The sequence below is a fragment of the Terrapene carolina genome, unplaced genomic scaffold, assembly GCF_002925995.2.
Source record: "Terrapene carolina triunguis isolate 2854851 unplaced genomic scaffold, T_m_triunguis-2.0 Scaffold89, whole genome shotgun sequence".
In the NCBI taxonomy this organism is placed as follows: Eukaryota; Metazoa; Chordata; order Testudines; family Emydidae; genus Terrapene; species Terrapene triunguis.
The window spans coordinates 26,921,906-26,934,732 of NW_020664440.1; the positions used below are offsets into that span (position 1 = coordinate 26,921,906).

The following is a 12,827-nucleotide window of genomic DNA, read 5'->3' on the forward strand; positions in this document are numbered from 1 at the left end:
CTGTGTTCTGCTCTCATCTACATTGGTGAAGCACCTTTTTGGTAGACATCGGTCCAAAGCAAAGGTGGACAAACCCATCCATAGCTGTTAACATCATCACTCTCCGCAAATTGGAGGTAGTAAAATCTCCAGATTGAAAATGCACAGCCTTCATTTACAGAAAAAGAAAAGATAAGAGGGAGTCAGGTCTGAGAGTCCTCAGAATGGCTGCCTGGAAATAGGTGAAGAAAAGGTGTTGATGCTACACAAACAATCAATAAGAATTAATAAATAGAATGGACACTACTGGGGTGTCCAAAGCAGAAGGATTGGGTGGGAGAAATTGCCTTTGCTTTCCTTAAGTGAAGATCCAATTAATAGGGACAAGATTTGAAGTTAGTGAAAGAGAGAGATTTTAAGTAGGAATTTCTGAGGTACTCCTCACAAGAGATAAAGAGGTTTCACGGTGAAAACTCCCACAGACCTTCATGTACCCTTCCCTGTTAATTGACTTCCCTCCTCTTACTCCTCCCAGGTGAGCATTGCAGTTGGCTGTGCCACTCGCGACAGGACTGTTGCTTTTGCGAGTGCCTTTGCCACCTTTTTCACCAGAGCTTTTGATCAGATCCGTATGGCTGCCATTTCTGAGAGTAACATCAATCTCTGTGGCTCTCACTGTGGCGTTTCTATTGGTAAGTGCAACGTGGGGTTATTTACCAGAAATATTCAGTGGCTTCAGTGATGACCATTCCCATCTCTGCTATTGACTTGCTGTGTGACTTTGATAGTCGCTTGCTCTCTCTGCCTCGTTTTCCCCATCCCTAAAATGGGAGCAGCATGATACCCACTTTTGTCCAGCGCCTTGAGATCTATGAATGAAAGATACTATGTCCGTCTTAGATATTAGTAGATTTTTATTATTGTTATGGGAGATAGGGCTTGCTATTTAAACTTACCCGTTTGATATAATTTTGACTTATCACAGTATTTCTTACTTACTGTAGTTATTAATAAACTTATTAAAACTAAACTTCCTAACGTTACAGATAGCTTAGACAACTAGGATCTGTGAAGTAGGTGCACAGTTAAGGAATTTGCAGTACCCCTTACAGTTTTTGCTTACCTCCACAACTGCCCAATGCATGTCTGTTCATGTTGCGGGATGGAGCAGGCAAAAGGCATAAAGATTGCAAAATGAAAGGAGGAGCAGATTTTCATATCATGTGTGTATTCGTAAATGTACATGAATAAGCTATGCTAATATCTAAATTATACAGTATAATGGCATCCACACTAGGGATCTGTACCGCTTTAACTTTACCACAAGCCAATATAAAGCAGTACAAAAACTTCCTGTAGACAAGCCGGAAGATAGAGCCTTGTCCCAGCTCAGTGGATGGTCATGTGCTATATCTTCATAGCAAACACTTCGGGTTTGTCTATGCTGGCACTTCGTCGGCAAAACTTTTGTCATTCAGGGGTGTTTAAAAAAAACATCCTCCCGAACGATAAAAATTTTACCAGCGAAAAGCACCGGTGTGACCAGCGCTTTGTCCTGCCAACAAAACCACTGTCTTCTGCCGACAAACAGCAGCTACACTGTGTGCCATTTAGCAACACAGCTGTATTGCTAAAAGCCTTGTAATGTGGCCATAGGTGAGTGTCTCCACACCCACTATATCATATAGGATTACGGCTTGGGTGTATCATTAAGAGTTTTTCTTTACAAACCTTGTTCCTGTAAAGTAGAGGTGGGCAAACTAAGGCCCGCGGGCCACATCCGGCCCGTGGGACCATCCTACCCAGCCCCCGAGCTCCTGGCCCGGAAGGCTAGCTCCCGGCCCCTCCCCTGCTGTCCCCACTCCCCCGCAGCCTCAGCTCGCCCCTCCGCCGGTGCAGTGCTCTGGGCGACGGGGCTGTGAGCTCCTGGGGCAGCGCAGCTGCAGAGCCAGGGCCTGACCCGGTGCTTTGAGCTGCGTGGTGGCAGCAGCGTGGCTGTAGCACTGCCAGCCACCGGTGCTCCAGGCAGTGCGGTAAGGGGGCAGGGGAGTTCGGGGTGGTGGATAGGGGTCGGGGGGAACAGGGGGTTGAATGGGGGCAGGGGTCCCGGGGGGACAGTCAGGAAGGAGGGAGGGTTGAATGGGGCGGCAGGGGGCAGGCAGGGGTTCCGGGTGCAGTCAGGGGACAGGGAGAAGGGGTGGTTGGATGGGGTAGGGGTCCCAGGGGGGCCATCAGGAATGAGAGAAGGGGTTGGATGGGGCGGCAGGGGCCCGGGGGCGGTCAGGGGACAGGGAGCGGGGGGGCAGGGTGGATGGGACAGGGGTCCCAGAGGAGCTGTCAGGGAACAGGAGGGGTTGGATGGGGGGGCAGATAGGAGGTGGGGGCCGGACCACGACCGCCTCCCCTAACCGGCCCTCCATACAATTTCCGAAACCCAATGCGGCCCTCAGGCCAAAAAGTTTGCCTGCCCCTGCTGTAAAGACCAGTCCTCCCTCCTTTTCATAGTCTGTAGCTCCCACAATCTAATGCTAATGTGTTTAACCAGCAGCAAAAGCCAAAGGAACAAGAGCCTCTTCCCCATCAGAGAAATCAGTGTTTATTTTTAGCCTTCACTGGCTGGGGAAAATGAGACTCCAATAACTAGCTGTACTGCCTTTGTGAGAGCAGTGATTTCTGATCTGCTTCACAGCCTTTGTCATTTGGACTGTTTTACTGTGAAGCTACAGTGGGAACTCCATAGTTATGGTTATAAGACTATTTCCATTATAAGTTGGATTTTGTCCCCACTTCTAACCTGTTTGAAAAAACTTCTTTGCACCTAAAATTTTATATGTCTACCAACAGTCTTGCAAAGGAGAATATTTGGGAAAAATTGGAAAAAGTCCTTTTGAGATAGGAGGGCTCAAAAAGAATTGTTGTTTACATTGTTTGAAAAAAAAAATTATTTTTATAGAAACCCATGGCTCTCACTGAGTTCAGAACCTGAACTGACCAGTGGTGGAAATTAACTGTGAAGATTGGGCACACAGCTGTGTGTGATCTTGGGCTTCTGTGGTTTAGAAAATTGGGCCAATAGAATAAATGAACGGTCAGAGTCAGATTTGTAAATATGTACTTTAAACAATAACAAAAAACTAGTTAGTCACCTGATTAGCTCATAATGGTTTATGAGCCATTACAGTGTGCTATCGAAGCCAATAAGTGGACAGTATAAATATGTATGAACCGAAATGACAATGTGTACATGATGGTTTTAAATATCTGTGCCGTCTTAATGATTGTTTTAATGTACAATATTAGTGATTATAACATGTTGACAAATCACGTGACATTTTGTAATTCAAGCCATTTTGGGGGGAGTTCAAAACCCCAACTTTCTTGGGTTTTGTTGGAGGCGGGGGGGTTGTTACATATATAACTTGAATCATTTTCTATTCTTAGTTGCCCTTGTATGCCAAATTTCTGCTTTAACAGGACTTAAATAGTAATTTTTGGGCAGAACTGTGTCTTAATACTTATGTATAAAGCACCTTGAACATTGTTGATGCTAAACAATAATGGATAATATTGAAGGTGGATTGTAAATGCCTGAAATATAAGTGGAAGTGGAACTAACACTAGAATCTTTCTTGGGTTTTGATTCAATTGTCTGTTAATATTATTGAATTTCAGGGTTTTTTGCTTTGTCCATTAGTTGTTGTCTCTGCCTTTCTGCTTGCCACTTTCAATGGGAAGCATAACCACTGTGCAGACCTAATGATGGGAAAACTCCTATTGAAGTCCCATTCAGTGCAAGTGCTTGTATGTACATGGATGTCAGTGGGAGGTTTTTCCCATGTCATGACTGTAGGTTAAGACCCCTTGTTCACTTTTGCCCTGGTTCGGACATTATTTTAATTGAGCTTACGTAGCAGCCAGGGTTTGGTACTGTTTTCTTTTTCTGGTAGTGTTGAAAATTCCTCTGGGTTGTTTTTTTGGGGGGAGGGGGGAGCATGAAGGGGCTTCTCTTGCAAAAACACTCTTCTTGTCAACTCTTTTGTAACCTTTTTTGTAGCAGTTAGTGGGCTCCTACAGAAAAGCTTTGCTCCTGATTGTCCTTTGCCATTGCAGGCAGTGACATGATTGGATTCAGAAGTCTTTGCAGGGTTAGTCTGGAATAGTGCCATCTCCAGACCCCCATTACATAAGGGAATTCTGTTGGGTTTTTTTTAACTGTGGCGACTCATGGCATACAGAACACTTTTCTGTGTTGAGTCTTTTTATAGACCTGCAATTTATGCCATAAGATACTTGAAGAGTTAAATGAATAGTATCTGTACTTTTTACTGCTCTTTCATGAGACTATTTACTACAATATATGGATCCTGCTTTAGTCTTTTAAACAAACATAAAAATCTGAAAATAATCATATCAAATGGGCTATTAACTGTTGATGAAATAGAAGTGATTCTCCTTTCACATTTCCAGCAGTCTAAATCCAGTGACACCATTTACTTGAGCGTAACTTTTGCTCACAAAACTTCTGTGTTGAACTGTAAATCTGAAGGTGCTTTGATATCTTACAGCTCCTCTTCTTACTTCCGTACACTTCCTGTTTTAGTTGCTTCTTTCTTTACTATTGTTTTGTTGTTGCATTTTATTTTTCTGTTTCTTTTCTTTATAACCCTAGTTCTCTTTCTTTTTAGTTTCCTTCTGTCTTCTTCTTTACTATTTAGATGATTCCAAGTTTAAAGAGAAGATGATTCTTTTCTGAAGCCAGGTAGACTTGCATGTCCTCTGTGTGCCTGATATATAAATATATATTATTTTGACCTCTGCTGTAATGAGTCCTCAGAGTAGATATTCATTCCATTTTGTGCTTGTTTTTTTTCTTCTTTTAGGAGAGGATGGACCTTCTCAGATGGGGCTGGAAGATTTGTGCATGTTCCGTGCTGTTCCCAATTCAACTGTCTTTTATCCTAGCGATGCTGTATCCACTGAAAAAGCAGTAGAAATAGCTGCTAACACTAAGGTTTATGCCATAGCATTTCTGATCTGGAAAATATGTATTTGTTTTAAATGTATTTTTTATAAGTGATGGAAATTTTGTTTGTTACTAGCCCATCTTTTGTATGCCTCAGTTTCAAAGGCATTGGCATTGTGGCAGCACATCTCCTTCAGTTAGAGAAGTCTGATGATATGTCTATACTGGAGTTGTAGGTGTGATTTCCAGCTTGGATACATGTTGTCATGCTGTGTGGAGTGTCTAAAGGCACTGTCAGACTGTCAAAAGGCAAGACAGACACCCCAGACAGATGGTATGTTCTATAATTAGATTTCCCCTCCACTCCAGAGTCCAAACTGATGGGATGAATTAATGCATAGGTCTCTCCTTCCTGGAGGGAGTTAGGAATGCAATCAACAGGGCCTTTCTCCTTTGATGCTACACAATACCCCATTTGCCTTCAGTGGGCCATCTTGTAGGCAGGACAGGCTTGGTGAGTTACCCAATTACAGAGGTTTAGAATGCAAATGCTCAGTATAATTTATACCGTGGGCTATAGAGGTTATAAGTGATATCAGTACATGCAGCATCCTACAAGCATTTTATAAAGTCTAAACACGTTCTTGTCAAGTTAACATCTAATATCTATTTTGGTAATGCTAACATACGGGCAAGCAAAACTGGTTTCCAGCTATGCATTTGTAAGTGTTCAGTGAGGCCTGGGGCCTTGACATAAGCTGCCACCTGATCTGCCAGCATCATGGCTGTACCTGTGCTAGTCTGATTGAGCTAATACACTAAAAATAGAAGCATAGCCACAGTGGTGCAAGCAGCAGGATGGGTTAGTCACCTGAGTACATGCCTAGGATTTCAGACGGGATTGTACTCGGGGAGGCTAGCCTGTGCTGCTGCTCGCACTTCTGCGTCTGCGCTTCATTTTTAGCACTCTAGTTCAATCAGAGCTAGCATGCATATATCTGCCTGAGCTGGAAATTAGAGCTCCAGTATAGACAAACTCTGCCCTGACTGGTGCTGAGTGCACAAATGGGAGATGTGTTGTACTCTAGGGCATGTGCACGTAAACGGTTGAACAATGGTTACAGACTGGGTCTAAACTGGTTCAAAAATGGGGGAATGGTACGGTGTAACTAGCTCTGATTTGGTATTCAGTGGGTGGGCAAAAAGTGTAACTTACCCCAGGGTGGTGGTGTTTGGGGACCACATTCAGCCCAGCTGTGTGTGACTTGGAGACGTTGGGGATGGAATAGACAAAAATTGAAGCATATGGGGCAGTTCCTCAGCTGGTGTAAGTCACTGTAGCTCCATTGAACCTATGCTGACTTACCCTACCTGAGGAGCTGGCCCATTTTCTTCCACTCTCCTGTTAGTGAGGATGCACTTGTGGTTAAGAGATTGGGCTATGAGAGAGCTAAATTCTGTTGGGTGGTGCTGCCACAGACTTCCTGTGTCACCTTGGGCCAGTCCCTTAACTTCTCTGGGATTTCATTGCCCTTCTCACAATGGGGATTTGAGGATAAATCCATTTAAATTCCTGCTTACTCCAGGCTGCCTTTGACTGAATTTGATCCATTGTCTCCAAAGATTGCTGGCAACAAAAGGTCAGATTCTGCAGTCCCTGCTTGTGTGAAACGCCTATTGACTTATTAAAAAAGAGTTTTTGCCTAAACAAAGATTGAATAATCTGCTGCTCCTGTGCCTCTCCTAATGCTGCCTTAACCAAAGCAGTGTCGAGATGTTGGTGTGTCAGATATGGCCAATAGTAAGAGAGATGCAAAACATAGAACGGGAGAGCAAGAGCAAGGGAAAAGAAGGATAGAATACAGGTAGTGGTTTGTTAACAGAATTGGTACTTTCTTTTAGAAGAGCATTTGAACATGAACAGAAAGAATATGAACTTCCTTGCTTTTAGTTGAGGCTTTCCTCTTTTGCCCAGTTTATTTTGATCTTCAAGCTGCTAGACTGACTAGAGATTTTAGCTTTTCTAGCAGCGTGGTAAGATTTTAAATCCTAATTAGGTCAGGTAGGATTTTCATTTCCAGGAGCAAAGATTGGATGACCTTTGGAAGAGAAGTAAGATATTAAATTGCTTGTGCACCATGAAAAAGAGGTTAACTGTGCAGCGATGACTGAGAGTAGTGGTAATTGAAAAGCACTAGTGATGGATTTAGGGAGAATTGCTGGGCAGGGAAAGTTTGCTCAATAAAACTACTGATAATATCGAAGAGATGAAACCAGAGCTAAGTGGAATGAAGAAAATCAATTTCTGGAAAGTTTGTTTTAGGTGTATAAAAATTAGAATGCCTTAGCCACAGCTGTTTTTGTAACTCAGGCTGTGTTCCTTTTGGAAACAGGGCGTTTGTTTCATAAGGACCAGTCGTCCTGAAAATGAAGTTATCTATAGCAGCAACGAGGACTTCCAGATTGGACAGGCCAAGGTAAGTACTGTCTAGAGATCTGTGCCATCTGAAATAACATACCAGGTTCCTTCTCAAAAACCCCTTCTTCTCCAGGGTATTCTGTCTCCACCTAGTCAATATGTAATGAAAACTAAAGGAATCTTAGTCAAATAACCATCAACAATATTTATCATAAAGAGAAAACTAAAAAAATATATAATTCTTATTTGCCTTTTCCTCTCAGGTGGTGCTCAAGAGTAAGGATGACCAGGTCACTGTTGTTGGAGCAGGAGTGACTCTGCATGAGGCACTAGCTGCAGCAGAGCAGCTGAAGAAAGGTGAATGGAGATTACTTATTTGTAACTAGACCTAAAGAAATCAGTACCAGCCAACCTGATTGCTGGATAGCCGAGTCTTCTGTACAGATAAATGTAAACTCTGCTAATCAGAAACTCATTTAAAAACATGTTATAGAACAGCTGATCTCCTGTTAATTGAAATACACAGTATGCAACCCATTATGTAAATCTTCACTCCTGTGAGTAATCTTGTTTACTTTAGTGGGGCTGCTAGCAAGAGTAACTGTTGCTTCTCTGTTTTCTTTAACCAGTCAGAATATACTAATACAGCATACAATGGCACAGGCTGGCTGCCATTGAACTACGCCAACACCCAGGACTCAAAATGATAAAATCATCCCTTACAAATACCACCTTTCTCTGAAATAATTTTAATATTATCATTTACGCTTACTCTTTAAGTCAGGGGCAGGCAACCTATGGCACTCTTGCCAAAAGCGGCACGCGAGCTGATTTTCAGTGGCACGCATATTGCCTGGGTCCTGGCCACCGCTCCAGGGGGCTCTGCATTTTAATTTAATTTTAAATGAAGCTTCTTAAACATTTTAAAAACCTTATTTACTTTACCTACAACAATAGTTTAGTTATATATTATAGACTTATAGCAAGAGACCTTCTAAAAACGTTAAAATGTATTACTGGCATGCGAAACCTTAAGTTAGAGTGAATAAATGAGGACTCGACACACCACTTCTGAAAGGTTGCCAACCCCTGCTTTAAGTCCTGCATTATTTTATCACCTTAGTTTTTGATTATACCTTGTATATTGTTTGTTTGAAGATGGATTAATACACTGCAGTAGGCCGAAGTTTTTCTAGGATATCTGAACCAGTTGGCTGAGTACTAATTTATTTTTTTATTGTGCCCAGAATGTGCTAAACGCTGTATAAGGAAGTGATTCATTGTGTCGGCACACTTAACTCTGTTTCAGTTAACAGGCGTACTGAATAACCAATCTGACCTGTTTATTTGAAATGTTCTGCATAAATTATTTGCTATAATAGGAATAAGATCACTGAAATAGGACTTTGGTACACAGTACTTCTTGCTGTAGGCATTGCTAACTTGATTTTTTGATCAGTGCCTCAGAATTCAAATAGAAGCAGGAAGCCCTTATCCTTGGACAATGTTCTAGTCCAGTGACATTTCTCGGGGTAAACAAAAATCCTTCAATGGAATAATAGGAGAATGTGACCAACAAAATCCACCTCTTAATTCAATAGCCTATGCCCAAGAATAGATTACAAGAGTGTAATACAATTAATGCTTCAGATGGCTTAGTGGGTAGCTCTGCACACTGTGCCTGGCTAGACAGAGGTTCTACCATGACCTTGAGCTGCTTGCGTCATTTTGTAAGTTTGATTCTTAGGGCCAGATTCTCCTTTGCACTGTAATTGCTTTGCACTTCACCGCAAGCCCTGAAGTCAGAATAACCAACCACAGAGGGATCATCCCATTGTAGGGGCATCCTCTGATGGCATAGAGCTGACATAGCAGCGCCTAAGCCATCCCCTAGCTGTCAGCATAACATGGCAGAGGTTTCCTTGTGCCTCAGCGATCCCTGGCTGTTGTGTTGGCCCCTTGCCGTGGTTGGTAGCTGGTACAAGTTAGACCAGGCCTCATGCTGCTCTGAGATATGTGAGAGCTGGCTCAGCATGCAGCCAGCCCAAGAACAGGGGGAAGCTAAGGTAGCTTAAAGCCATTTTGTACGTGCCCTTGAGTTGTGCTGTGCCTTAGCAGACAACCTGGGCCTCGGACTCTGAGTTGATGGCAGAATAAACTCAGATTGCGTTGCTGGCCGGAGGAGAAGTAGCAATTCTGGCTTGTGAAATTCGAACAGTTTGCAAGTAGCAGATAACCTGCAATAAAGACTGTGTGAAAAGCCTTCAGTCTGGGTCCAGCTACCATACTGCACTTACTGTGAGGTAAAGGTCTCTGTGCTGGGAGCTGGAGCCATCTCCAGGAACTGAGGAAATGGGGAGGGAGCATGCATGACTCATGAGTTCAGAATAAAAAATTTGCAAATCATACTCTGGAAATCATTAGAGCCATTTTTTCAGTAATTATGCAAGAGCCTCTCAGGATTTCGCACTGGATTTCTCACAGAAGTTTTTAACTCTCACATTCTTCAAAGGCACATACCATATTGTACAATAACTTTACAATTCCACTTCTACAGAAAAAATCTACATCCGAGTAATTGATCTATTCACTATAAAACCCTTGGATAAGATGACCATACTTGAAAATGCAAGAGCAACCAAAGGCAGAATTATCACTGTGGAAGACCATTACCCTGAAGGTAAGCTGATTTCAGCTGGTGATAGCTAAGGCTACGTTTTAGTCACGGGTATTTTTATTAAACGTCATGAACAGGTCACGGGCCCTAAACAGAAATTCACGGGCCCGTGACCTGTCCATGACGTTTACTAAAAATACCTGCCCTGACTAAAACCTGGGTGGAGGGATGGAGGTGCTTGGGAGGGCAGGGGGCAGTCCGGGGCCGCCGGAGGTGACCTGGGACCCCTGCTGGTGTGGGGGTGGGGGTTGGCAGGTCTTCCTACCCAGCTCCGTGTCCCTGCAGCTCCTAGGCGGCAGAGGCAGGGGCCAGCCAATGGGAGCTGTGGGGGCGGGGCCTGCAGGTGCTGGCAGAGCACTGCACGGAGACCTAGGAGCTGCAGGGGGCCCCACCCCAAGTAAGCGCCCCCCCGCACCCCTCAAACCCCTAGCTCTGAGCCCATGCCCACACACCCAAACTGCTGCTGCTGGCCCAGCCGCTGCAGAAGTCACAGAAAGTCACGGAATCTGTGACTTCTGTGACCTCCGTGACAGACTCGCAGCCTTAGTGATAGCCCACAGAGCTGGCCTGTCAAGCCTACAGTCTCTTGACTTCTGAGACTCAGAAATATCATGGCTGATCTTATGGTTTTATTTCTTTTTAAAAAAAAAAGTTTCCAGCCATCTTCATTGCAGATTTATCCTTAACAATGGAAACTGATCGTGAGGGGTGAAAGTCTCTGGTTTTTCCTTAAGGTAATGGGTTAATTAGAGGCCACCTGTAGTCATCATTTATTTTAGGGTCCTCCCTTAAACATGGATCAGGTGAAATCTTGATCCTTCTGTTCCTGCTAATGCTATAGACTCCAGAGGTGGTGGGGTGATTGTGGGACTATGGCAATTGCCTCTCCACACTGGCCAGTGGAGAGCATATACAGCAGCCACTGTGTTAAAAGATGTAATAGATGCCACTGCTATGTGCACTTCCTTGGCATTCCCTGAGTCATTGGGCTCGATTCTGAATTGCTTGGCGTACATTGCCATTGTTCTCTCTTCATTCCATAATCTGTGCAGCAGCGGCTTGCAGGCCTATTATATTCCCTATCGTTGCTGTGGGATACCTGGAAAGCACCAGGAGGGTAAAAAGTCATGTACAGGGCCTATGGCAAATATCTCCTGCCTGCACAAATCTTCAGTGGCTTCCCTGTGTAAAAGTGTCCTGTGAGGGCAAGCCTTTACATTACACGTTTCCATGATCTACGTGTCAGCCTTGTTCTACTTGGAGGGAGGCTTTAAAAGGGACATCATCAGAGGAACAAACATAAAGTTACGGCATCATTAGATGTTGTTACTGTGAGTTTGTCCTAGACTGGTGTTTGTGGTCAGTGTTTCAACACGAGTGAGATGGGATAATTGTAAATACTGGTCTAGACACACCATTGTTCCAGGACACCAATGCTGGTAGTTTGATTGAGCCACATGCTTTTTTGCACCTATTCTCAGCTCCTAAAGATCGATAGACATCTAGTAGGATTTACAAAATGCCTAAAGCAGGGTGCCTAAATCCCCTTGAATTCAGTGGGGGTTAGGAACCTAACTCAGGTGCTTTTATAAATTCAACTAGATGTCTGGATGGATGGGTTGCACCATTCTCTTGGGTTGCACCATATGTAGGTGGCTGCTGGGCCTGTGTAAATTTGGTGTTAAACTTTATCAGTGGTTTAATTTCACACTGCTGAGGTGATGGTCTTGTCATGGAAAGTTACAGTAAATCTGGCTCTCAGTGCCTGATTCTGAAAGATGCTGCTGACCTCTTGAGAGGTCTCTCTATCTTAGGTATATTTATATAGCTCCCCATTACCATAGTATCTGAGCACCTTACAATATCCTTGTGAGATTGGAAAGTTATTCCCATTTTGCAAATGGGGAGCTGAGGCACAGAGAGACTAAAGGTAAAATTTTCAAAATCATTTAACTGACTTGGGTGCCTCAGTCCCATTGACTTTCAATAAGACTTAAGCTCCTAAGTGCTTATAAATCACTTAAGGTCTTTTGAAAATTTTACCTGAAGTGACTTGCCTGGGTCACACACAAAGTCTGTGGTGAAGTGGAGACTTGAACCTGATTTGCCTAAGTCTAGCCTGTAGGACGTGACAGTGCTGACACTGCAGCCTTATCATGGGAACAAATCAAATTTGTAACCTTTTAGATCTTCCAAATTGTCTTTATTTTAATAGCTGCAGGAAGTTGCTAAATAGCCTGTTAGCCTAGACACTATGAATTTTATGCATGTTACTGTCTTTTTCCTAGGTGGCATTGGAGAAGCTGTGTCAGGTGCTGTAGTTGGAGAGCCTGGTATCACAGTCACTCGCTTGGCTGTATCCCATGTGCCAAGAAGTGGGAAACCAGCTGAGCTCCTTAAGATGTTTGGCATTGATAAAGATGCCATCATGCAGGCTGTTAAAGTGGCAGTTTCCAAATCAAGGAATGCAGAGTAGTTTGAAGCATCGCACGTTGTGTTACATCGGACCAGTGTTCAAAACTATACTGTAACTTGGAGGAGAAGGTGCTTAAAATATATGCAGAGAAGGTCTAATAAAAATACAAGATTTAAACAAAATAGTGTGTTAAATCATATTACTTACATGGGCTTTTATGCAGTGCGGTGGTGTCTGAATATAAACATTCTAATGCCTTTTAGGTCACTTCATACTGTTCTGGAATGTCAGTCTTTTGGGGCATGGAACATGCCTCCGTTTATCTCTCACCTGTTTTTCACAATTTTAATTGCCATGTTTCTTAGTTACATAA

The 12,827-nt window shown here is 43.3% G+C and overlaps 1 protein-coding gene across 3 annotated transcripts in view; it reads left to right on the top strand.

Moving 5' to 3' along the window:
• Window positions 1-12,618, top strand: part of TKT (transketolase) — a 33,662-nt gene extending 21,044 nt beyond the window's left edge. For all 3 annotated transcript variants that reach the window (XM_026650301.2, XM_026650302.2, XM_024223475.3), the window contains 6 exons: window positions 515-671; window positions 4,860-4,990; window positions 7,336-7,419; window positions 7,625-7,718; window positions 9,919-10,041; window positions 12,327-12,618. In XM_026650301.2, the coding sequence (XP_026506086.1) occupies window positions 515-671; window positions 4,860-4,990; window positions 7,336-7,419; window positions 7,625-7,718; window positions 9,919-10,041; window positions 12,327-12,514 (777 nt within the window). In that variant the 3' untranslated portion in view covers window positions 12,515-12,618. The remainder of the gene's footprint in view (window positions 1-514; window positions 672-4,859; window positions 4,991-7,335; window positions 7,420-7,624; window positions 7,719-9,918; window positions 10,042-12,326) is intronic.
• Window positions 12,619-12,827: the final 209 nt, after the last annotated feature.